We start from the raw sequence: 27,057 nt of genomic DNA on the forward strand, positions 1-27,057 counted from the left end.
AGTGGCTTCCGTCCAACTGTGAAACATGAAGTGTAAGTCAGTTAATAAAGCAATACCACATGGGTCCAGATTACATAGAAGTGATGCAAAAACCAGCTGCTCGGAAACAGTTTCCAAACAGCACGCAGTTTCACATCAATGAAATGTGTAAAAATAAATAAATAAATAAACAAAAAATCACAAATGAGCTAGAAAAAAAAACTAAATTCAAAAACTGTTGGCTTTGCTTAATGTATTGCATGTTTCCTCACAGCAAACTAGTCACAGAGTTCAACAGGGCACAAGCATCAATATGGTTTGCCTTAAGTATGCTTCTATTTGACATCATTTTAAAAGAATGGCATCATTTTTAAATAGACGTAACAGCTTGGAAAGCCAATTTTTCTTTTTTAAAATATTTTACCTCTTCAACAAAAATCGAAGTATTTCAAAAATAAGAGTTTCAAAATTGCTAATGCGCTCTTGGTAGTGTTTTGGGTAGGTGTGCAACTCTAGGCTAAATTAACTTTCTATCTCATTTGTTTTTACATTTCTTTAGATTGGTGTTTTGCTTTTAGAGAACTTTTAGTCTACTTCCTGTTGCCAGGTAGGATGAGTGATATCTTAACTCTACAGGTCAAGTAGTAGGCCAAAAACACTTAAGGGTGACATCTTTAAGGGGTCAGGTATGTTCTCACAACCTTGTAGGTCTTGTATGACAAAACTTAAAATTATGACAGCTTTAGCTTTGATTATTTATATTTGTGCATTAGTTTTAAAAAGCAAAAGTATTATTGTTTCATTACCTGGCGATTGTTCAAAGATGTAGCTGTGGCAGAGGTTGTGAATACATATTAATAAATTAAATTAAGTCACTTTAATTTAACGAGACCAATAAGACTATTCATTATGTAATGTACCAAATATTTAAGCAGCTTGAAGACTCAAATAAAAACATTTAGAGATGAGATTACAATTCCAATCATGCTGTTAACAATTGGCCATTATAATTTATAGCATTGGTCATAGAATGAGAATATCATGCAGGTTCATACCGACTGAACACCAGACACAGTACATCAGTAAGGCCAATGTGCATGAAAATGTATCACTTGTTTAATACATATAAAAAAAACGAAAGCTGGGCTTTCTAGGCTTTTAGGGACAAAACAATCGAGACTATGTTCCGTGAACTAAACTTTCAAACAGCATGCAATGAAATGTGTCAACAAAAACTGCATACTTAGCAAATATGCACTAAAGGACCCAACAAACTCATTAAGCAATGATCAAGTGTTGCCTTCAGCAGTCATCACATTATTTATTTGATTACACTTTCATCTTCTAGTGGTGATGCAGCAACAGACATTATTCAGTGGGTGATGCAGTGGCTGTTGTGCCACTGGGGACTTTTGTGAGGTAGAAGTCGAAAGGCAGACGGATCAGAAATAGACGCCAGGCCAACGTTTTGGTCCTCACACAAAGAGGGGCAGGTGATCAGAAACAGACATCCAGCCAGAGAGACACTAAGAGACAGAGTGACGAAAAGAGACCCGCTAAGAGATGTGGATGTAACAGAGGCCTCCCGCTGCTCTCTCAGAGCCAGACGACTTAAAGAGCCGGAGCTGGGCTTATACCCCCTGCGACTGACAGTGTCTGAGACAACGCGGCAGCTCTCGAAAGATTTTACAGGAATTTTCTGGGGCAACATGTGGTGTTGTTGAACTGAGTAGGATCCCGAAACATTATATCCCCCTTTCAGCTGCCCATCAAGCGGTGCATTGCGGCTGATGGCGCTTCAGCGGTGGGTTCCCTCAACTCCCCCCCACCCCCACATACAAAACTGCAAAGAGCCCCACTAACAGAGTGTGCTTTCATTTGTTTCCTGTGCAACATGCCGTACGGATAAACTGTCTGTTAAATGGGACAGGAAACAGCTCTGGGAAAATATGTGACAGTCATGTGTTTGGGGTTCAAAAGAACATGACACAAGGCTTTACTGCTTTGTGACCTTTTGGATTGTCACAACTCAGAAGTGTGACTAGAGGAGTTTGCTGGAAATTCTACTATTTGAGGAAAAAAAAGAGGTTTCTTGAAAGCTGAGAACAAGGCCAGCGGGCCTGGGAAAGGAGAGCATTACAGTCTCCTTTTCAGATGTCGAGTTCATGTTCTCGTAGCCAGTTCACTGCCTCTTGAGCATCCGGCGAGAGAACGATAGATGAGGCTGAGAGACGGGGAGGAAGATGAAAGAAAGTATGAGCCGGCTGGAGCAAAATTGAGTCAGTAAGATAGAGATTGATGACAGATAGGAAGATGAGAGAGGGCTTACTGAGGAGGGAGAAAGAGAGGAGGTTAGTAATCCCCAAAAAACAAGCAGCGAGGAAGCGAGGCAGAGGGAGTAGGACGAGACAGAGATGAAGAGGTAAAAAGTGTTGAGATGGCACTACACCGGACTCCTGCATAACCTTCCTCGTCGCCCGCTCCCAAGGACGCAGTGTCATCTGTTAGCTGTATCCAATCCCAGATGGCTTATCTGTAGTAAACTAGTGTCTCAAAAAATAATATTCATTGCTTCTTGGACCACTTTATCAGTTAAACGTTGCTTCAGGGATGGAAAATTCCACTGGTTTCCGACTTCTGGATATGCGATGGTTGGATTTTATCAACCGCTATGCAATAAAAACATAGAGACTTATCTGTGGAGTCGCAGGGGAAGCCAATTACTTCATGTGCATGAAAATACAGCTCTTCTAATGTTCACACTGGAGAGCTATACATCGCTGCTCTGCTCATCACTGAATCGTAACTTCCTGTGTGAAAGAGGATATGTAATCATATAGACCTGTCACACTATAGACGCCACTTGTCACGTAATCAACACTAATTAAGAAAAGGACTGAACTTGTGTTTAAGTTGCTTGTTGTTTACTGACAACAGACGCATAATGAACCCATCAGTGGATTAAGCTACTAGCTAAAGCACTCCACACCAAATTATTGCCAGAGTGACCAAACTGTTATAGAACAGACTGCTTAAGGTGTTTAAAAAAATGTCACCAAATCTAATTGACAGTTTCCCATCTTACAGACTTTATATTTTGTGGAGCAGTTGCTGTCTGGAGCCGTTTTGTATGATTTTTGCGTGCAAATGTATTTTGGCTTCCTCCCAGTGTACCATGTCATGCATTTTAATGCCATGCACTTTAATGAATTGAACTTAAATATGACTGTGGTGTATGCGTTACTTTTCGTCATACACGTTTTTGCCCCACTGGACACTTTTTAGTATACGCTGGATCAAAACTTCTAAGATATTTTTAATTCAAGGAAAATTGAACAGCATACCAACCCTGTCCTTCTGTGCACATTCTCGCACATTAAGTCCTTTTACTAATAAAGGTGAATTATTTTTCTACCAGGATTATTTTTGGGTTTTTTTTGCAGTTCTATTCCTTTGCTTCTGTACTGTAAATGTAAAATAATAACACTTGCATGTACTGTTACACCACTGCTAGACTGTCAGTCATTTACCACTTTAGGATGAGATCTCTGAGGCTCTGTTTAGAAATGACCTTTTTTTCATAATTTTTCCATCACATGACTTCAAAAACAAAGCAGGACATTGAGAAATGCACATAAACTTGTGATGCCTTCACTTCACATTGCCTTTCAAGAATCAAGGTGAAGCTAAAAAAACATGCGGATCTAAATTTAAAGCAGATAAATAGCTTCGTCACCCTTTTGGTTTGCTATACTAAAGTAAATTATCTCGGTTTCAGTGTCTGAGTTCTTTTTCATCTTAAACTTGGGCCTTTGACCTTAATTTCACAGAATATAAACATGTTGTGGCCCGGGAGAAACGGAGGATGACTTGAGGTCACAGAGCTACAGGTTGGGACTTAATCCCACAAGGTACCAACTCATCCAGCTGAGCTCTCTGGTATCCCAGCTGTTGGTTGGTGCGCAGAATAAATATTTGTCCAACATCATACATTTAATCTGTTTTTGGAAAAACATGCACTGATTCAGTCTGGATAGGCTCTTCTTTTTAAAGGATGCAATTTACCTAGATGTTTTTATTATTATTTCTACAGTAGTTGGTTTTGAATTTAAGTGTAAAAACTGGACTACATTAGAGAGCTATCTTGTAAGCAGAGAAATTCAAACAAACTCAACTACATATTCATTTTGCCTATTTTTAAACACACAAAAGTGCCTCATTTGGTGTAACCAATATATCTACAAGAAATTACATTTCAGTGAAATTCCTACTCATTAGCAGCCCACATAACTGTATAGAAAGTTTATATTTTTTAAATGACAAAACTTTAAAAATACCTAAAAGATGTTACAAAAAGCTAATAATGAGTCTTCTTTACTCGGGATAAACTTCCCCACTAAATGCACGCACTAATACCAGCTTGCTTTAGCAACCTTATTATGTTGGGTTTAAGGTCTGATTGATAAATATTGTTACTTTTATGTGCCAGATCTGGCAGTCACTAGTCAAACAACTGTTGGGTTCAAACACAACAGTTAGATGTTATAATCTGGAGAAATACAGAGACAGTTCCAAGGTCTTAATTGTCTTTCTGTCTTCCTACTTGTGTACTTGGCTCTACCTGTAAAGTTAAACTACCTGGCAACACCAGAGCCAGTGTGTGCGCCGCATGTCTTGCAGTGGCAGCACAGGCACATAAAATCAGCAGCTAATAAGACCACGTTGGGAGTCGCTGGCCCGGCATAAATCAATGGGCAAAATAATTGCTAATACGCCGGATATTGATTAGAATGCCCGCCATGCACTTATTTTCTGGGGCAACGGTGGCGAGGTGCTAACGCGCTGACAAGGGTAAAGTGCTATTTCTCCGAAAAGGCACAGAGACAGACAGCTGGGCAGGGGGGAAAAATGACTACGGGGTTTCTGCAGTAATTCTTAATTGACACCTGTCAGAGGAACGGCAGCAGTCACAGCTGCTGCAGGCGAACTTCTCCCAGAGTCTTGTTCATCTGTCACTTTTAATACCTTTTTCTTCACAACCCCTCTGTTGTGCTCTCTACCTCACCCACACCCGCGTTCATCCGCCCTGCTGCATGCCAGATGTTCAGGGCTGCTCAACAGCAGCAGCACAACTTCAAGGCCGAGTGGTGCCGCGCGACTCAAGTCACAAGAAAACGCCGTTTGCGCTGATCCGTTTGTGGATCAGAAGACATCTTTTTAGCTCAGCAGACTGAAAATCAAGAGGAACTCGGTTATATTGATCTTAATTAAGGGGGAAAAGTCAAATGTAATCCAGAAAGGGATGAAGAAAAAAAAACCCCATCTTTTAGACCTTTGTAACTATACCAAACAATCACTGTGTTCACATGGTGTGCAGAATCAATCATTCAAGGTCAAACACAAAACATACAGTGAACAATGCATACAATGCATAAATAATAAGAACACAGATGCTTTAATAAATCTAGCTCACATAAAAAAAACAAAAATCATCCAGAAGAAACAATAAAACAGTTCGTACAGGACCTCTCGTCCTCATTTCCCATTAAAACTTACTGCATCCAAGTTTTTCTCGCCCTCGCCTCAGTGTTGCTTGAGATTTTGTTCAGGTACAAACACTTTATTTCTATTTTGGTGTTTTTCTAGTGCAACCCTGACAAACACCAATAACTCCACAGAAGTTACGACGTTGCAGAGATTTCTGCACATGGAAAATCCCTTATCTGTCCCCAACTGTGAAGAACATGTGCTCTTCAAAACCAAATTCAGCTTTTTGAAAGTTCAAAAACTAACAGCTCTGCCTAGTTTGTCACAATCCCATCGAGGTGTTGATACTAGTGGAAAGGACTGAAATGCCATTAAGTCTTATTTTCTTAACGCACACACACACACACACCCACACACACACACACACGCACGCACACACACACACACACACGCCCCCAGCCCTGCACGCACGCCCCCACACATGCACACACACATTTAATTAAAGTCAGGAAGACAATAATCTATCTTTTAATAACTTTGTGAAACTCGGTTGAGTTCACGTTTTAAATGTGTTGTGGAAGAAAATACAGCACATATAGAAGAGCATCACTCATTTTAAGTAACACAGCTTTAAATCTAGATTTGATAAGCTATAAGTGACGTTATTGTCAAGCAGCAGACTGCAGGCTTGCTACCTGAGCACATAATGGAAACTAATTAAAATTAGTTAAAATATTTACATAGATACATGATGTGGAGAACAAGTAACTGTAATATTGAATATGTTGACTTATTTTTGGAGATGCGTTATAAATTCTTGATTTTCTGTTTTAAATTAAAAGAAAATGTACATTTTTATTTTGCACTTTATATTAATACCTTGAAGCCATGGTATTTTTAGTCAAGGCTGTTATAAGAATCATTCGCTCTCTACTAGATTCACTCATCTCAATCAACTCTTTATTACTTTACTTATTCACACAGGAATCTTTCTCTTGCGTCTTCAGGCCTCTGTGTGGTCACCGTGGGGTGGTCTAACCTTCCTACGACACAGTAGAGTGAGAAATATTATTCATTTCTTCAACACTGCTATTGTTCTACGCCTAAGCCATAAATTTTCTTTAGCCTGCAGAATGTTAAGAAATGTTTCCCAAGATATCTTTGTGGATCAAAAGCAGCTGGCGATACAATATGAGCTACGAGTGAAAAAGTTTGATTTAAGGCAGAGGAAGCTGGTCATTTTTAGCTCTGTAAAAATGACCTTGATTTCATGTCTTTTTCAGTCAATTCTCCTTTTGTTGTGCTCGAGTGAAAGTCCAGGTTTTTCCTGCTTCCACTGAAGCTCATTAAGCGAGGGGATAGTTTTACCTCTCGCCTGCAGCGCAGAACGCCTCTACGTCTTCACTCTTCAGGCGCGTCTAATTCCCACATATTTTTTTTAGCTCGACCCTCTATTTTCCATAAGAGCAGTCATCGATCTTCATTTGTCACTTAACCTCCACGACGATGAGGACAGAGAAAGCGGAGTCGAGTCTGCGTGCGTGTGTAGGGGTGCGTGTGTGCGCGCAGATTAGCACACGTCTTTGATTTCCAGAAGGCCTCCTGCCTCCGACGGCACATGCAAATGAAAACTAGCAGAGTGTGTGGAGAAGCAAATACATCCACTGACTCCTTCAGTCAATGTCACCTGTTAATGCCACTTTACGTACTCTGCCGTATCAGTGAATCTGAAAATTACACACACACACCCCAACATGCTCTGTTGTCCACAGACTTAAGTTCAAATAATGTTTTCTCGTCTCACAGCTGCTGCTTCTCATCCTGACAAATGTCATTAAATTCTTTATCAGAAGTAATCCCGATAAAAACCAACTCCGAGTTTTGTGCTTGATTCTTCCTCGACAGGTGCCACGAGCTAATCGCCTACCCAGTCAACACAATAGTAAATATCAATGTTAAAATGCATTTAATGCAAATAACTTTACTCATTTCTCTATCACACAAAAGAAAAGAAATTAGGGCCGCATCTGCTGGAAAACTATTAAGAAGCACCTCTGCTAAAGCAGACATACAAAATGTCAAATGACACAGTAAGCAACTTCTGCTGTTGAGTGTACACAGGAGGGGAAAAAAAAAGCTGCAGAAACGACGCAGGGTTGATTTCATCAAGGCAGCTTGCAGACTTGACACCGAGCTGAATTTGTCAGCAATAATCTGCGGACCCGTCACTGATCTGCCAGCTACCTGGATAATTAGGGACCTGGGCTAATGATGCCGTCAGGATAAAGGGAGGCCCCACCCCGCGAGTCGTAATTAAGAGACTCCTTTTTGGAAGTGGCGTTGGAGGCAGAGCACAAGGAGAGGGATGTAGTTGCTGAGTATAATCCGGACAAAAACCGTACGGCGAGTTTAAAGAGATTTGGTGGAACATTGTTTAAAATCTAGCAAAGATTGATAATTATTGGTGTTGTGTGTAAAATTGCGATTAGTCAATCAAACCCGGCCAGCGGCAATAGTCACGATAGTGAGCAAAGTAAAGTTTGTCCTCACTAATGAACTACCACCAAGACTCTGGATGGAGACCAGCAACAAAGCATGCAACCGCTTCAAGCAGTTACAGTTTCAAACCTGCCCAAACTTTCCTTCACACTGTTCATATATATTTGTTTTCCATTTCTATATAGCTTCTTTTGTCTTCCACACTTCCTCTGACTTTACTTTTAACAACACACTGATACTGAAAATAACTTAGGTTTCTTCCGTCAGTGACAACTTCAGCTCTGAAGAGTGTTGTAATTAGGATTTCCCATATCAGCACATACCACTTACAAAACTGCTAAAATTGTCCATGCTGAGAGAAGACTGCTACATTTTTTCTCCTCGCTTACCTTAGGAACTAAAGTATCACCATCTTTCACTCTGACAAAGGCTGTTTTGAGACCAAGACAGTCTGACCGAATAACCTGCCAATATCAGCTTGTGTTACTATAAAAAGGGAATGGCAAAATGTTTTTTTTTTTTGCAAAGCTGAATTTAATTAAGTATGCACCAAATAAGGGGAAAAAAAAGTTAAGGATTAGTTATAGTTTTGTACATCCCATTTTATTTCAGCAGCAGGATTAATTATTGCTTTTCTGTTTTTAAATAAAAGCAATTAGATCATGTGATATTTTTTTTTTGTTTGGTATCAGTAAAAATTGAAGTGAATCTCACTTCAGTCCATACCTACTAGTGCAGCTGGTCTATCCAAAGGAAGCGAGAATACTCTGAGTGCTCCAACCGCTTTACTGTGGCTGGACTTTTCCTCAGACAGAACAGCTAAATGTTCAACAGAAGAACTTTTTTTTTTTTTTTCCTTTGTTAATGCTAAACCCTTTTTTAACTCTCATGGAACTCACTCGACATGGTGCCACGCTGTAATCACAGTGATGTGTTGAATGATTAGTTGACAGATTCATTACTCCGAGTGTCAGGGTTTGATTTAAGATACTGCAGTTGGCAAACTAGGAGCGCAAGTAAGACGTGCGGTGGTTTTCATTTTCTAACAGCGACCTCAGCTCCGAGTTATGGCTTTTATGTGTGTGTGTGTGTGTGTTCTTCCATCTGCTAATTAAACTCCTGTAATTACTGATCAAACCTGCTGTAATGCATATGTAAACACGGAACTGCAAGATCCAGTTTCCATTCAACGAGACTCGGGGAAAGTTTTAAAGTCTGCTGGATTTTTTTTTTTTTTTTTTCCTGAGCCAATGATGCAACTTTAAACGTTGTAAGGAAAAAAAACACACGAGTTCATAGCATAAAGAAGCATTTAGGAGACTAATCTACTCAGCAGGAGACAGAGTAGTATCAGTGTAAACGGGTATTGAATCGGTGAAATGTTAATGTCATTTTACCCTTAGAATCATTTTAGAACTAAGTTGACTGGATGATAGGAAACCCAGATTTGATTTTGACGTCAAGATTGTGATCTCTAGTTGTGTCATGTTACAGATGATCATTGCACCGTTTATGTCACTAATCGACCCTAGAACACAACAACAAAAAAAGAAAGAGAGAGAGAGAGAGAGACTAAACCTCCTGGAAATGACAACAAATGACTGCAGCAATAGAACAAAAAAAAGTCTCTGCAGCTCAGATTGCAGGGCTCTGCATCCATCCGCCAAAACTAACAGATGCAGTAATGCGGTTCCAAACGAGAGAACACTGATGTATTGTCACTGGTCATAAAGCAGATAGGGTGCAGCGCCATTACGGGTCTAAAAAAAAAAAATCATCACTGTGACTGATGAAACAGAGCCCATTTGAAATGGCATACAAAGGCCTATTGAGAAGCTCTCTCGCTTGCTGAGGTGCATATCCAACCTTCAGTATTTGTGACAAAGCTGAGCTAATGCGTTGTAAAATGTTAACTTTTAGCCCTGAACTTTTTGGGGTTGTCCAAAAAACGTGAATCCAGAGCATGCCAAGACGGGATAAAGAGAAAAATACGATCACAATATAAAACGCTAAACCCAAAGTGAGGCCACCTCAGATGAAGGAGGCTGTAAAATACAGGATATCTCAAATACAGGAAACATAAACACAACTCATTTCCCCCCTTGTTCTTCGTCTCCATCCATCCATCCATCCATCCATCCATCCATCCCCAAAGCTTTGCTCAATTAGAGACGACAGCCACGCAGAGTTCAAAGTCTGCTCCGTCACAACCTTGATTAAGTCTGCTTAACCTCACATTTCCACCGCCTATAGCTGCTTAACATTCTGCAGCTGTTTTATTCGGCTTTGGTCATTACGGCGTGAAACTTCAAAGCGCCGCGCTCGCTGGTCGTTCTGGAAACGCGTGTCAGTCAATCACGCGCTCGCATCTGTCGGGGAGGAGGGGGTCGGTCGCCTCGCGACACGCTGGAAGCAGACATTTGTAGCTGTGTAGCCGTTAGCTTAGTGTGAAATCACGTCGTGTAATTGGAAATAAAAAGAAATAAATGAATAAACTGAGCTAATCAGCTTGATTTTTCCCTTTTTGTCTGGAACATTTTCAACTCAAACTTGAAGAATTTCACATGTTGCTACTCTGGAATTCGATGTATAAGTTTCCTGGGCATGAAATGCACTTTTATTATTATTATTATTTTTTTCTTGGCCGTCTCTTTTTTTCTAGAGGTCAGTTGAAGGCATTGGAGTGACCCTGCAGCGTCTGTGGATCATCTCCCTGTGATCTCGCTACGCCCCAGCACCCTCGCCCCCTCCTCTTCCCCTCCCTCCCATCTCCACCTCCCCTATGGACGTTTAATCGTCAACTGTTTATCCCACATGAGAACTTTTTTCTTCTTCTTCTTCTAATTTGTCTTTTCTTTTTTTTCTTCCTCCGTGGGAAGGTTAAAAAGTGACCCTCTCCTCACACTCAAAACGCCTGTTTTTTTTTTTTTTTCTTAATCCACAGAGAGTCTAACGCATGCGCGTCTCCACGTGGTGAGTGATTTACTGATGTTTATCAGGAATGAATAGATCAAAGGCAAGTTGCATGACAGACGATCAATCAAGCATCAAATCAAGGATGGCAATCCCAGAGCGGAACCCAAGCTGGAAATATGCAACTTTTCATTCTTTTCTTTTCAAACAACGCTGGGGTAAAAAACAAAAACAGAAAATCCACACACACACACACACACACACACACACACACACACACACACACACACACACACACACACACACACACACACACACACACACATATATGTAATTTTTTTATTTTTGTAGAACTTGAACTAGAAAAGTTCACTGCTTTTCAATTGGGAGGTTCTGAGTTCTAAAGTTCATTATAGAAAACTGATGTAGAAGTTTGTCGTATAAGCTGCCGTGAAGAAAACTATCCGTGCAGATTTCAGAGTGCGTGCGTGTGTGTGTGTGTGTGTGTGTGTGCGTGTGTGTGTGTTTGCAGAGCTGGGGGCTTACCTGCTGACCGCCGCGGTGCTTGCTGCTTTCTCCTCGGCATGCTGCTGCGGGATTTTCCGCTTGACTGTTCATGCAGAGATCAAAACAGCGGACAAAGCTGGAAGCGAACGAAGGTGGTTTTATTTAAAAGTGTAGATCCCCTCGTAGGGTGAAGAGTTTCTAAATCTTTACGTCTTTTTCGGGTTTTTTTTTTTTTATGATTTTGAGTAGGAATCGTTAACTTCGTCCGATCAGGGAAAAAAAAAAAAAAAAAAAAAAAACTCCAGGAAGGGCTGATGTGGTTGGAAAAAGAGCTCGGTGCAGATCTCAGATCAGCCGCGTTTCCATCCGAATAAACACGCTCCCGCCGCCGGACTCGGACTACCGTGCCGCTCCGATAACGGAACACATCGCGTCGCCTTGTCGGAGGAGCGGAGTCTGAAGTGCGGCTCTGGCGTGTCTCGTGTCTCGTGTCTCGTGTCTCTCCGGTCCCGGCCAGGTTCCAGCCGCAGCTCCGCGCGCTCCAAAGCTCCGCTGCGAAGACGAAAATCGGGAAAAGAGATCAGCGAGGGGGGGAAAAAAAAAAGAGTGACACGCTTAAAGCGGACAGGGGTGTATATGTCAGTCAGTCAAACGCGAGTGTTGAGACCCCGTCTCTCCCCCCCCCCCTCCTTCACCCCCCCTCCCCGGTTTTCCTCCCCTCTCCTCTCTCCCGCCCCCACCTGGATAATGAAATACTCACAGAACACCGTCCGATTGTCAAAACACGGACGCTCGGAATTTCTCAGAAACTCATCGGGAAATAAGCAGGCCTGCTCTTCTTGTTGCTTCCTGTTGTTTTATTACATCTAACGCACTTCGACTGAAAAGTAACAACAAGGAGCGTCGTCTCTCCCCCCCCCCCCCCCCCCCCCCCCAAGGCCCCCCTGGATAGTCTCCCGCACGCAGAGAGGGGGAAAAATGTGCGCACATCGCCTTCAGACGGCTGCTACTGACAGACAAGACACATCCAGCTGCCTTTCCGGGCCCCTTCTCCTTCTTTTACTCCACCCCTCCGACAAGCGTCACCCTGACAGTCAGAGCCCACCTGTCAATCTGCAACTCTAATTATTGTAAAGGAGGGATGGCTCTCCTTTTTCCTAAGCAGGGGTTGAGGAGAGGTGCGTCCCCGACGTGCGCGTACGGAAGAAGAGCGTGGGACCCCGCGCTCAGACAAAAGAATGAGTGGCGGGAGAAAAACAAAAACAACAACAACAAAAGTTTGTTTCGTTGTCAGTTTGTGTATCTTATTACGAGAGTAATGTTATTTATTCATAACAACCCATTTCTTAAGTTCACTATAGCCTGCATGCATGTACAAACACGTTTAATTGAAATTATTTTAGGTTTTCTGTTGTGATCAAATTACTTTTACACCAGTTGTCTGAATCATAAGTAGGTTTTTGTGTTTATTTCTACTTTTTTAAAGTCTTTAATTATAATTCTTAATCTATTCTCATTTGAATTGTTGCAATAGCATCTCGTTGCTAGTAACTATTGTTGTTCAATGCATTTCTTAACATCTTCGCTCCTGCGTCTCCCAAAGTTGAGGTACAATCCAGTTAATTGTCTCCTGTTTTTATTTCACTAATCTGCTATGACTAAAAATGAACTACTCTAATAAATCAAATCAAATAATTTATCCAATGATATCGGTATATACAATTTATTTGCTTAGATTTTTGTCAATTTGAAACAGAAATGATGTATAAGTTTACCAGCCATCATCAGCTTATCAGCCTCTAGTCGTTTATACTGATCCTGGTTCTGCTGGAAGATCCCTCTAGCTAAGAGGGGATGGTTCCTTTCCGCTGTCACCACATGCTTGGGGGAATTGCTTTAAAATCTAGTTAAAGTATAGGACACAAACTTAAATTCTTGCTCAAACAAAGCAGCTTTCCCAACAAGTTTCATTACCAGCCACTGCTTTTCACAAAGTTGTTGCTGATCTATAATCCAACTCATATGTCAACCTAACTTTTTTTTTTGCTGTAAATTGTACAAATTTCTACAGAAGATGTAAGCTGTGTCTAAGATTTCACTCATTACCAAGCAGTTTTAAAACCTATCTGCTTGATTTGATTTGGAATAATTTTATTGACTAGAATTTAACAGCCTCAAAAGAAACATGTTTTACAGTGTACAACCTAATTTAACCCTTTATTTGTTGCTAGAAATTGGTTATTTTTTTAAACCAATAGATCTGGATGATTAATGAGATCACAGATCTGACACACATGCTTGCTTTTACTACATAAAGCTTTTTTAAGCATTTTCTGAAAATTCCCAAAACACTGTCTCTCTCTCTCTCTCTCTCTCTCTCTCTCTCTCTCTCTCTCTCTTTTGAACACAAGTTTTAAGAGTTCCTTCAGAGCTCCTCTGCATCACAGTTTAAAAAAAAAAAAAGATAAAGAAAGAAAAAGAAAACATTGTGTATATTTTCAGTGACCTCTTTACTGGGACAAAGGAGGCTGCAGATCGATTCGTTACACCTTTTTAGCGAGGCTTCTGGTGAAGGGGAGGGGCTCTGGAGCCACTGGAGACTCCATTAATAGCCTCCTCACCGTCCAAACTATTATCTACCATAAAGTGTTTATAAAGAGCCCCCAACTTGAGCCTTAATATGTTGTTTCAAATGAGGCGACGTGAGGGTGGTTAAGAGGGAGATCAGATTATTTTCTCTTTAAATAATCACTTGGATGGCATGAAATCCAGCGCTGTGCGCATCGCGCATCGGACTTTCTTTTTTGTTTTTGTTATTTTTTTTTTTTTTCATTCCTCCAGCTTCATGGATTCCGATCTTACAGAAACGGAGTCAAAACTTTCTCCAGTTCTAATTCTGGTGAGTTTCTGTTTTTATTCCCCTCGGCAGGTTTTTTTTTTTTTTGCTGGCCGCTGTCCGTCTGCGTCTGAGCCGCGTACCCGGATTCGCGGCGCGCACTGGAAGATAACCGACGCAGCTTGTGGGAGAAGAAACGGCAGAGTACCGCCCCAACATGTGTCTGTCAAAGGGGCCTGCGCGCTGAGTGATGAAGCCGACCTACGTCACCGACGTTTCCATCAAAAGTGTGCAGGAGGAACTGCAGGATCAGATCGTGTTCGAGGTTTAGCCAACGCTCCAGCGCGCGTTTTCCTGAAAAGCAGCGCTTTACGTTTAATCGGATCTTGGATCACACGTTTTCTAATTTAAAGTCTGCTGCTCTTCCAGTAACAAGGATTACTGCCTAAAGTAAAAAAAAGAGCAATCATTTTATGTGTGTAATAAAGGAAAACTGCACAGCTAATATTTCATCTTGCAATGTTAATTTGCAAACTTGCTTTCTCTGCGAAACCTATTTAGTAGCGGGAATTACAAATGACATTTGATCATCCTCACAGTACAAGTTTGTACGGAGCAGAAAGTACAAACTGTGTTAAACATAATCTGAGGCCAATAGTTGGTTGTGAGAGTGCGTGTGTGTGTGCGTGTGCGTGTGTGCGTGCGCGTGTGCGTGTGCGCGCGCGCGCGTGTGTGTGTGTGTGTGTGTGTGTGTGGTGGGGAAGTTTGGTTCTCGGGCCACAGCTATTTACCACTAATTTGTTCATCCTAGGATGTATTCTTAATAGAAAGGTTCTCTAAAGTTCTTTATGTGTGTATAATTTTCTGTAATGCACTTTGTATTTACAGTGCCTTGCCCTGCACTGATTGGCATCCTGATGAAAATGCATAAAAAGCCTTAGAATAAATGCAACTTTTACTGCAGTAGCATAAATTCACACTGAAAATTTTGGAATAATCCTACTTTTAATTAATAACACTGAATCAACGGGAGATAAATTTCTCACTGAGAAAAAAAAATATTGTTTATACAAAAACTCAAAATCCACAATTATTTTTAGCACTGACCTTCCTTCCAAAACAAGTTTAACTAAGCCATGTTTTTAATTTGTACATAGCTTTTTTTAAAAAAATGTTGATCAGAGTGTTTTCAAACACTTAATTAGTGATCAGTTTGTTAAGTTCTCCTAGGAGATAAAAATGACAAATATTAAGACACTAGACTGTCTTCAAAATGGAGAAGACAGGAGAACACAAAGCAAATGTCTGTTGATTTGCCTTCTGGACTAAACTTGTAAGATATCCACATTTTGATAAATCACAAACGATTTAAAAAGTTTAAAATAACTGTAGCAGTAAAGCAGAGTGCTTTTAAGACGATAATTATAGAGCGTTCTGTAATTATATTCACACTTTTTCTGTCCTTCAGGCTTATATTTTCACAGTCCTCTGCATCAGAAACACACTCACACTCCCCACAACTAAACATTTAGCATGTTGAGTGTGATGTGTGTGAAACACACACTACCTTTCAATTCACCCGTCCGTGTCCACATATTGACCGACGCAAAAGCCAAACACAATCCGTGAACAGCCGTTGTTTCCCGTCACCCTCTGCTTTTACACATGAAGACTCCCCTGCTCCCCCTTCTATGTAACCACGGTGGCTCGGTGACAGCATGTTGACACGGAGACCCCCCTCCCCCGTTTCCTGCACCACCGCCCCCCGTCCCCTTAGAGCGGGCAAGAACACGCGTGTCCTCGTCATGTATATATCCACATACATTAAAGCGGAACCTGTTTTGTTTCTGTCCTCTGTCTCCGCAGCTCTGACACAATCATGCAAAGGAGAAGACACACTGCAGAGAAGTCCTGCACGCAGGATGTCGAATCAGGTGAGAAAAGAAAAAGTGGATACTGTCACATTTTTACTTGTAGACGCGCTCCTTCTCACTCTAATATGTAATTAGAGGAAACCTGTGATTAAAAGATAAATACATAAAAATCACAAATTGTTCTTTTGACAAGTGTGGAGCTGGGTTTTTTTTTTATGATTCTGTCTTGAATTCAGTTTCTTCCTTTTTGTTTAACCATCTAGCACAAAAAAAATTCTTTGTAAAGCCTAATGAGCATTTAAGGTGAAAGAATAAAGCCAACATGTTTGTGCCTTGATGATGTGCATTCACATTTTCTTTTTTGATTCCTCACACTTGCCATTGTGCGTTGCTTCTGACGCCGAAAAACACAATTCAAATGAAGACAAAAAGAAATGCTTCAAACTTCTCCCTCTTCTGTCTCTTTATCTTTGGCACCTTTTCATCATTTTTTGCAACTATTTTGCATTCCTTTATCCTGTAGTTTTCATCAAATGTTCCACACGATCGAGCTTTAACGATCCCTCCTGTTTTTTTTTATTCAAACACAACACAGTGAAACACCCCAGCTGATTTAATTTGTGTTTGACAGCAGCTAATGAGTCAAAAACCTTTTTCGGTGGTTTAAGGAAACACATTTTGCAAACAAATCTGTCATGTTATTAGCTAAAAAATATATGTATTTTTGAATGAGTTACAGGAAATTACACTGAAGTAGCATCAAACAGAAAGAAACTATTTAATGCCTTCCTCTTAATGTTAATGACTAATTTATCCGGAGTCAGACATGTTAGCCTGTGGCTAATCACCCAAGCATTTTTCTGCACTAACTCTCTGATTTGGAATCCTCCTGGCTATTCTTGCATGCATCACCAAATACCGCACCACAGATTTCCTTTCAAATAAACTCAGAGGTTAAACACACTCAAAAACCCCTCATAAGAAACTTTAAATACCTTAACAGCTCCTTTTGCATCCTATGAGAAAACCTCTCTTTCTAATCTTGAGTGATCTTGATTCAGCGATGGGTCCTATCAGATTTCATCCATTGACAGGCTGAATATAGGAATATACACTAAGAAATTAATAAAGAATAGGCTCTAACTTTGACATGAGCTCTATCTCCACATCTACGAGATAAGGCTGCGTAATTAAAGTGCCATATACTGCGAGTATGGAGACCAGGAGAAAGAAAAGAAGGGTTTTTTTGATATTTTATAGAGATTTACTTGTTAAATGTGACGTGAGACGATGTGTCTCTGTGGGGTTTTGACAATGCAATTAAAGGTTTGTAATCCCCCCCACAAAAGTTTTTTTTTTTTTTTTTAACCAAGCTTTTTTTTTGACTGCCAGTTCAGATGAAAGGATGTGAATAAGTGCAGCACTGTAGTGACAGATACAAGTTTATTAAAAGATTCAAACCTCCCAGAGACAAAAATAAGAAACTTCAGTTTGTTTAGCAATACATTTAGATGAGGCAGAAAAAAATACCGTGTCCTAATAAATTAATAATAGTAGTGAAATTGCGCTGTAAAGAGGCAGGTATGGGGCTACTCACAAATATCCAATTGAGTGCATTTGTGTTAAAGTTTGCCCCAGTGATTGAAATGGTCACCTGTTTGTGGCTTTGTGCTGAATTTGGCTGTTTCCTGGGCTTCTTGCACCAAACAGCAATTTAGGTTGCTCTGTTTCTTTTCATCTTTGGATGGTGTAGTGATTTGGTGCCATGTGGGGATTCTGTGGTGGTCCTTGGGGACTTCATTGCTCATGTGGGGCATGACGGCGTTACTTGGAGTGGTGTGATAGGGAGCGATAGCTTCCCTTATCTAACTCTGAGCTGTGTTTTCCTATCGGATTTCCAGATGTCCATAATGAACACCTAGTTCTAGAACAAGGTTTGTTCACAAGTGTTTCTGGTACTGAGCTACTTGGGGAAACGTCAATGAACAAGTCTGTAACCGAGTAAGCAAATCTTCTGTGTCATGTCTTGAACACTTAGGTGAAGAGAGAGAGGAAAAGATGTACAACACACCACTGGATCCAACACTAGTAGTGAGTTGAATCAGGTTTCAGGAGAGGCTGATGGAAAACCTGGTAAATCCAAACGAATGGGAGAACCGGAAACATCTAGTTAACAAAGAAGTCTGGAATATCTTGAACTCACTTCTTGTGGATGGGTTGGGAACATGAAATCACAATGTACCATGTTCAGAACCTCCATTGCAGATGCAACCTCTAGGAACTCTGGCCTGAAGATCGTTGGTGCCTGTTCTAATGCTTGCGGACACCAGCGGTGATAAAGAGCTGAGGTTTGTCTTTAGGGAAACAGCACTCAGATACCTTGTGGACAGACGGACTGCAACTTCTGTGTTTACAGAAGCAAAATCAGGGGTATGGGAGACATTCATGGCAATAAGAAAGGGCTTTCAGTTTTCCTTAAGGAACTACTGGAAGATTGTTTGATGACGACTTAAAGGAATAACAACAACAACCTTAGACTGGATGAGCTGGAATATGACTGGGGATATTTGGGTTTCCCTCCTGTTACCCCATGACTCCTTCTTGGGTAAGCAGAAGATGATGAATGGATGAATAGTTTGAGTGACTCCTTGCTGCCTTACAAATATTTATTGATGATTTATAAAGGCTTTACAGCTTGAATATCAGGATCATGATTTTTTTGATTCATTTTAAGGAGAGTCTAATTGTAATATTATACAAAAAATTAAGTGTCTGAACGCTGGAAAGAGTTCATAGATCAATAATGAGTAGTTTCAGTTCATTAGTAAAAGATTGGAATAGTGTCATGAGTCGGCATTATTATGTCAAATGTGCCTTATGGGTTAATATTAATATTATTAACTAATTGCTATAATAGTATTAACTATTTATACATTCCTTTAAGAGTCTTATTGTAATACATTGTTAAAAACACAGTAATAATTCAACCCAAAAGCTTTAATAATTCAATAACATGCAGTGACATTGCGTTAGTTTCAGGGTGAATGAGAATTTATCTTTTTAGATTTGCAGAACCGTTTGGATTTCATCAGTGGCTAACCGTTTATGCCAGCATGTGTGTATTATAACTGGTTAGTATTGATTTATAAAGGGATAACAGCTTAATTAATAATGTTAATACTATTTCTAAGTGGTTTATACGGGAGGTCTTATTGTAAATTAATACTAAAAAACAAAACAAAACATGATTTCTGGTGTGTCGCACCACAGCCCAAACTTTTACAAGACAAATTTCCTGCTTCCTGGAACAACTTTGCTTAAAACCCTGCTGGGCTGAACAAAATGACATATCCACATTTCCTCTTTGACATACACACTCATGCTTCCCTCTCCTCCTCCCTTGGCTTTTGTTTTCACTGACACATGCACTCCAATTAGCAGGTTTTTTTTTGCCATTTAGGATGAAAGAGAAGGAACCAAATGTTTATCTTTTTGAGCACCATTTTCTTCTGTTTTCTAACAAGTTTGAGTTGAGTTTTTTTTTGTCAAGTAGAGCATAATTCCCAATGTTATGATCTTTTCTGCATAAGAATATCCCTTTTTCTTTGCTAAACATCAAAATGCAACAAATTCTGTTTATGACAAATTCAAATGTATGAGGGAACACAAGCAACTGGGATTATTTTCATTTCCAGTGACATCTTGTAAACCTGTTAAACATTTTCATTTTCTAAACCTTACACGATGCCTCATCTCCAGAAGCTCTGTTAAACCTTTTTCATTGGAAATTGCACAAAAGTCTCTGAGAATAACATGCTTAAAATGTATCATAATTCTAAGCTAAACTGTAAGACTACAGCTAGAAGTCAAATCTTTTTTTGTGTGTCATCAGTCCTCTTGTGTGTCAAATTAGAGCATCCTAATCTTGGGCTTTATACTTAAATGTAAATCTGCGAATCTCAAATTGCACAGATCCCCTCGCTGGGGCTTCGACTGCTGAAATCTGTCACAGCCGCTGGTGTGCCGCACATTAGGGGAGAAAATGCTCTTAAAAATGTGCTTTCCTGACATTAACATGACTTGTGTGCCTGGGCGCCGCTCGATCTGTGCAGTTCCAGGCGTATATTTATGAATAGGAACCTTTAATTAGGGCTTGTGTTTCCTCTCTAGTCACATTGAGGGATGGTCCTCGCCGACATTCATTAATGATAATCACCAAGAGCGATGGCATAGCTACAGGCCAAGTCTCGGGGGACCCGACACTTGAAAAGAAGCATTAAATTACACAGAGGGACTCTTTAATTGCAAAAAGGAAAATATATAGCCATCATTGTTAAATATGATCTTTTGTAAGCCTTTACTGGTTCGAGGATTTGTCTGAGGGGGTTCCCTATGCTCATACTGTTTTAAATGGACCTTCACCAACACACCACACTGCAGATCTTGCTTTTCCATAAACAAGCATCAGCTCGGGATGCATGGCAGTCTTTTACAATAGGTTTTTGTAATGAATGCTTCAACATTTTTAAAACATATGTAATTAATGCACAGATGTTGGATTGTACAGGATGGGGATAAAAGCAATAAGTGAGATCTGTCTTTGAAATGTTTGTGCAGTAATTATTGGTAAAGCTACATGAGGTGATACCTTCTTAAGACCAGACTCCACCGAGAGAGACGACTGTTACAAGCTCTGCACTGAACGAGCTACGTATTCTGGTCATCAGGTACAGTGTCATTTACTGTACACTTACTGACAATTGTGGGAAAAAAAACCCTAAATAATTTCATATTTTACTGCAGGAGTATAATCTCACCTTTCACCTTCCTTAACATCAGAACCTCAGACCTTTTCGTTCAGAATGTGAATACAGATTTATACAGACTTATACAATACAGGTGTGGACTTCAGCACACTGAAATCTTTGAGTTTTTCTGCTTCGACATAATGTCTGTCATCTACATAGTTAATAAGGCATGCAGAGCCATACAGCAGAAATCCAACCCTCAACATAGAACAACAGCAGACATCCACAATGCAACAAATTCAAAAACAATTTCAATATATCATCAATATGGAAACCTTTAATTAGGGCTTATGTTTCCTCTCTATTCTCTATTCTATTTGAGCGAGAGGTACTTTAAAGTCATATTTCATTAATTTATCTGGAGAATATTTACATAGTGGCATTATTTACAATTCCATTAAACTTTTGTTTCACTTAATAGCAGTAAAAAAGTAATGAAGATCTGAACTAATTATTTTATTAAATGTGCCAAGAACGGATAACTAAGTAGTGAAAAGCTTGGTCTTGACTGTGTCCTTTCTTTTCCAAAACTGAGATATTTCCAGTGGTTTCTGTTGACAGGTTGTACGAAGTGTTCTTAATGATTTATTTATCTTTATGGAAAAGGAAAAGATGGTGGAAGACAACACTACATAAAGAGTGCAAAACGAAGCAGAAACTCGCACTGTGTTCACATTTGACAAGCCGACATGATCTTTAGTCTTTTGTCACTGAGGCAACAAAGTACAAATAATAGATCTGATCCTGAGAAAGTAGCTTTTTGCTACCTGGGTTTTTTTGATCAGACTATAGCTCTTTCAGGAAAGCACAACACTGAAGTTAGCATCTGATGTACACTTGGCAATGTAAGCGCTTACAAAGTGGCCGCCCAAATTTTAGCCAGCTGCTCGCTCACAATATTTAGTGAAACGGTAAGCTAAAGCAAAATTGAAAAAGGTCAGAACTCCTCCTCAGACACTTGGCAAGTTATTATCAACTTACTTTGGATCATCTTATTGTGGTGCATCAGATGGGATGTTCACTTTTCGCCAACTTTGACTGACAGCAGTGGTAGAGTCTGTGTTGGTGCTGTCCAGATTACAGATTAGGAATTGGAATCCTAAAACAAGGTTTGTCCAATCCTTTAAAATAGATGTAAGGGTGCAAATAATAATGACGACCTATTTTCCTATGTTATTATCTTCAAAATAATGGTAGCATAAATGACTTGTGTGGCACAAACAGAAATTGTCAACATTGTTTTCCTTTGAGCAGGGGAATGTTAAAGGCCTCTGTTAACTTCCAGTGACCTACATTTAGACTTTTTTAATGTACTAAATAATAGCAACACAATACATGTCTGCTGGTTTTAAGACGCTATTACCTCATGTAGTCTTTTTGCATTTTGAAGAGTTGCTAAAACAAATGGGCATCTGACTCAGGTCATATTTATTCCCCATAGGACTCATTTGGATTTTATCCACACACTAATCAGTTTAAATCAGTGAATCATTAAGTAAAACTTCAGTTGCATTTATTCTATTGGAATCAGTAACTGTTTTATATGTGCTTAAAGTAAAGGTATATTGAAAAAACATTGTTAGGTTTTGCTGCAGCAGTAAAGGATACATTTATTTCCAGGGTTTTTAACACATCTTTACCAGGGTTACCAATAAATGTGGAGCCTGCTGTAAATATATCCTCTTTTACTGCAGCAATCTTGCTAGAAACAGAAGTGGAAAAAAATGCACACACACCCACACACCTCCCAAACCCCCCCCCCCCCCCCACACACACACACACACTCTTAAACTACTGACCTAATTGCTCAGACTCACTCAACTAATTAATCTCAGCTGACTTAACATGAAGTGAAGGTTAGCTAGGTGACGTTCTCCTGAATTCCGGTTCTTTCCTTTAGCATGCCTATTTCTTCTCATCTTCGATCTACTTTTTTATTTTGTTACTCTTCTTCTCTGACGTTTCTGTTTTCCATCTTTCCAGCCCTCTTTCTAATTCTCCATTTAGTTCCCTTCTCTTTGTTTCCATCTTTCTTTCCCATCAGATCATGCCGTGCATAAATGCAAACGGTTCACATAAGTTGGCCCACATCTATTTTTACCTGGTGTTGAGGTAGAGGAGGGGTTGTCTTGGGGGCTTTGCAGAGGTGAGTGGGCATGCCGAAAAAGGAAGAGAGCGGAAGGGTGTGGGGGGGGGTAGAGGCAGGGTCACAATGCTCCATTAATCAAAAAGAATGACACCCATGTCGTCCCTGACAACCATCCTGCCACCCGTACGTCTGCTCCCCTCCTCCTCCTCCACCTCCATCCCACTCAAACAGGACAACTTTAGTGACGGAGAGGGTGACGATGAAGGAGAGAATGTGGATAGATGAAAGGGAAACGAGGAGGAGGGGGAGGTGTGTGAGCGAACTTTATTAATCAAGCATCTGGGATTAATTGTTATGAAGTGTCACCCATAAATTCTCCATTTGGATTTAATAATCTCGGAGGTAGATTTAACAATCCCTGTCGTGATTTGAGCTTTATTGAAGAGGCTGCGGAGAAAGAGAGAGGCAGAGGGAGGAAAGGGATGTGGTGACACAAATAGCTTCTCAGCGGACAGTCCCTCTCTGTATGACAGTTATGAAATACAATTATCAGCAAGATCTGCTTAAGAATTCATCAACTGCACCTCTGCCTTCCAAGGAGAGCAGGGAGGGGAGGGGGGCAACATACAAAGCAAGTCTTAACTGATAAGACTTCTCTTTTTCCCTGCAGCCCTTAAACTATCATTTCAGATTCCCCGGCTCAGTCTTGTTAAGTCACTGTAAAGGTACGGCACGCATATTGCTTTGCAGGTTATATTAAAGCATAAATCATTAGGTAAGAAAAGGGAATATGGTAAATGACACACCGTATGCAAATCACCCGGGATCACGAGTGGTTTGTCTGAAATGCATCACCCGCTGGTTTGCATCAGGGTCAATAATAGCAGTTAATCTCTGCGCGCAGTGAAAATATACTGTCAGTGAATTGCACAACACCCTGTCAGTGCACAAAAGTAACTGGATCATAAAACGCGCATGATTTCAATCAACTGTCATCTAATTGCAGCCGCACCTTTTGAAACGAGTGAAGAACGGCCACAATGTAGGTTGACAGTGTGCATAAAATTTGCATAACTTTGCATATCCCAACGCCATTAATGTTAGTTTTATTGGAGGCTCTCGTTTCTTCTGCTTCTTTTTTGTAGGTTGTCTTAAAGAAACAAGGACGGATGCAGGACAGTTCAGTTGATTGTCGAAGGAATTGGCCCGACTCGACTATAATCAATACGTTTTAAGAAAATGGAGCTACGTCCAGCTGTGCTTCTATCTCACAAACATTACTCTGTCTGATCTTGGAAAGCTATTATCTCTCCGACAAAAGATGGATCTCAGAAACAGAATGACTCCGTCTTCGATCTGACTCAGAATGGAAAGTCTTTACGAGACAATTTTTGTTGGACGCCAGAAAAGCTTGTGAAATATTTGCCTTTAACGAGACGTTTCCTCCTGCCAGATATCACCCTGATCAATGACGCTTCTGCTCCAAGAGAAACGACAATACCTGGAGCCACGGTAAAAACCCTGCATCACCCAATCCCTCACTGACACCACATCCAGCATTTAGCTCAGTTTAATCCAAGCACTCCCCTCATCTCCCACCAGTAGCTACAGTTGCTGGCAGGTAATGTGTGACTTCAGTGGCATTGCTCCAGGTCAAACTCTTTGAGTTTATCAAGCATCAATAGAAGAAATCGTCTACTAACGTCTAGAAACTTCAGGAATGAGTGACCAGAATGGATGCAGGCCATTTCATTCTTTTTTTCCCCCCAAGCTGTACTTTTTTGGTTTTAGCCCCATCATATGGGGCATTTTTGGGTATAAAAATGAAATATGATGGAACGTTTCATACAAACCACCATTTTAAACTCTATTAGACAACTGATAAAGTTTGTAGGAGCCCATCAATCCATCTCGAGAAAAAGTGTTTTGACTAATCACAAACAGGAGTTAGCTTATTTTCATTTTTTGTTGATCAAGTGGTCATAATTCCTCATATTTCATGAAACTCTACCAAACTGGGATTATCTCCCCAACGCATGAAAATAACTACCAAGTGAAGTATAGTGATGCAAAATTGTTATGTTATTATGGTTTGTTAAATTATTTTAATGTTAATCCACAGAAGCCACTCTGAAGGATCAATTCTTTACATTTCTGTGGTTTAATAAGGACAATTTTATGATCAGCTTAAGCCAGGCTGGTTGAGAATTTATTTGGCATTTCCAAAAGTTTCACAGCATGAGCACTGCAGCTCTTTTGTATTTTATCCACATGTGAAAAGATTTTAGTTAAAAAACAATATATATATTTATATATATACAGTATATATACTTTCTGTAGTATTCACAAAGACCAAATATGCAGAGATTTTTTGTCATTATGACAAAAACCCTTTTTCACGCATACCTGTTTTCTGTGCTTGAAACCATAGTAATTGTGTTTTTTTTCCACCACCATCTCACTTTGTCTTGACTCTTTTTCTATTAAGATTCAATCATAGCGTCTAAAATTAGATGAATGACGGGAAAAAGAAAACTGTGGCAAGCAGCACAGAAGCTAACATTGTTTTCAGGGAGTCCTTTACATAGCACTGCAATAGCTACTGTATATTCAGGATGTCTTTTCATTAATTTTACTGTTTTTTATTGCAACACCCAACTGAAATCTTTAGTTGCTAATACATGAAGCCATATTACAGACATGTTTCAGTTTTACAATTCAGCAATTTAGACTATTCAGTAATCAGGATTATTTTGGTCAGTACTAAGTTTAACAATAATTTTTCACTTTAAGGAATTTAAACATTCATTTGATCATGAAGGGAAATATTATTATGGTTTTCTGTAGCTTTAGTCCTGTAAATAGACAAAATTTAGAAGTTTTAACTTGCACTTTGAGAATTTCCTTGGGACCAAATAAAAATATTTTATTCTTCACTCAAGACTCAAATGTTTTTAATTACACTTAACTTTCACAACTTCAACTTCCTGACATGGCAAACATCTTTTTGCTTGACTTCATATGTTTTAAAAAACGTGCCAGAGTTGACAATATATTCTTAAAATTTGTTTGTGGCAAGTTATGTTTGATTGAGACTAGCAAATACTGGGTTTTAGTTTTCGCTGTCTCTAAAGACGCAAATAAACTGGAAAAAGGTAAAGGAACTTAACATTTTAAAATTTCTACTATTGTGTTTTTGTTGTTTCTGGAGCAGATCCTTCTGAATTGCTGCTGAAGAAGACGGTCGCACCTTCCTGATTCTGGTTCTGCTGGTTCCTTCTTGTTAAATCACATTTGTTTTTACAGTGTTAAATCAGAGATATTTAGTTAAAGGTGGAATGCATTTGTTTAGATTTAAACTGAAATCTGACTATTTCATGTATCGTGATTTGGATGGGTTCAGCTTTTATGTATTAAAAGTTCACTTGGATGACTTTATGTAGTTTAGGGCCTGTACTCAATTTATATATGTATATAAAACTTGTTAGAATGCCTCAAATCTGTACCAAAAGATTTTGTAGTATTACGTCTTATTTGACGTAATACTACAATTAGGTAACCTAATTATTTATTACCTAAATAATTAGGTAACCTAATTATTTAGGTAACTTAAATAATTAGGTTACCTAATTATTTTCTAATAAAACATATTTTCTGTGTGGTTTATCTGCATTTATATGGGAGCTTCTGCCTTCCTCTCTTCATTTGGTTCAAGCTTTATTTCCTGCTTCTAAAAAGCCTCATCTGTACATATGCACAGGCTTGGAAAAAATAAACCGCATTTTATTCATTTTGGGCTGGACTCCCGAAATGTTATATGAATAACACGTCATATCACACTGCGTGTTATTACTAGGCACCATTTTGCACCCTGCCCTGTAATTTTTCCCTAACCCTGACAATTTAGCATGCCCTGATGCTGGAAAGTGACACACAGTGATTTTAAAATGAGCTGAGATGACAGAGGTGCACCAGACGTGTCATCAAATTCAGACCACTTTATCATAAAACGCCTCCTTTGCTTTTATGCCTCTTAGGTTGAAATTCTTTAGCTGGGGAACATTA

At 39.7% G+C, this 27,057-nt stretch overlaps 1 protein-coding gene and 1 long non-coding RNA gene across 6 annotated transcripts in view; one reads left to right on the top strand and one right to left on the bottom strand.

Annotated features, from left to right (window-relative positions):
• LOC102227233 (teashirt homolog 1-like) overlaps positions 1-15,867 on the bottom strand; it is a 39,815-nt gene extending 23,948 nt beyond the window's left edge. Inside the window, exons 1-2 of one of the 3 annotated variants that reach the window (XM_023345177.1) lie at positions 15,789-15,867; positions 11,425-11,937 (exon numbers count right to left, since the gene is read on the bottom strand). In XM_023345177.1, the coding sequence (XP_023200945.1) occupies positions 11,425-11,464 (40 nt within the window). In that variant the 5' untranslated portion in view covers positions 11,465-11,937; positions 15,789-15,867. Of the gene's footprint in view, positions 1-11,424; positions 12,052-12,145; positions 12,289-15,788 lie in introns of those variants that run through there. The other 2 variants (XM_023345175.1, XM_023345174.1) reach the window with 2 other exon arrangements.
• On the top strand, positions 10,704-26,495 carry LOC111610569. 3 transcript variants are annotated; one of them, XR_002753716.1, is made up of 4 exons: positions 10,704-11,096; positions 16,088-16,155; positions 24,138-24,504; positions 26,207-26,495. It is a non-coding gene; the product is annotated as an uncharacterized LOC111610569 (long non-coding RNA). The 3 variants fall into 3 exon arrangements; XR_002753717.1 differs by having other exon boundaries at positions 10,704-10,938; XR_002753715.1 differs by lacking the exon at positions 10,704-11,096 and adding an exon at positions 13,928-14,284.
• The last annotated feature ends 562 nt before the right edge of the window (positions 26,496-27,057 follow it).

The sequence above is a fragment of the Xiphophorus maculatus genome, chromosome 13 (genome assembly GCF_002775205.1).
Source record: "Xiphophorus maculatus strain JP 163 A chromosome 13, X_maculatus-5.0-male, whole genome shotgun sequence".
Lineage (NCBI taxonomy): Eukaryota > Metazoa > Chordata > Actinopteri > Cyprinodontiformes > Poeciliidae > Xiphophorus > Xiphophorus maculatus.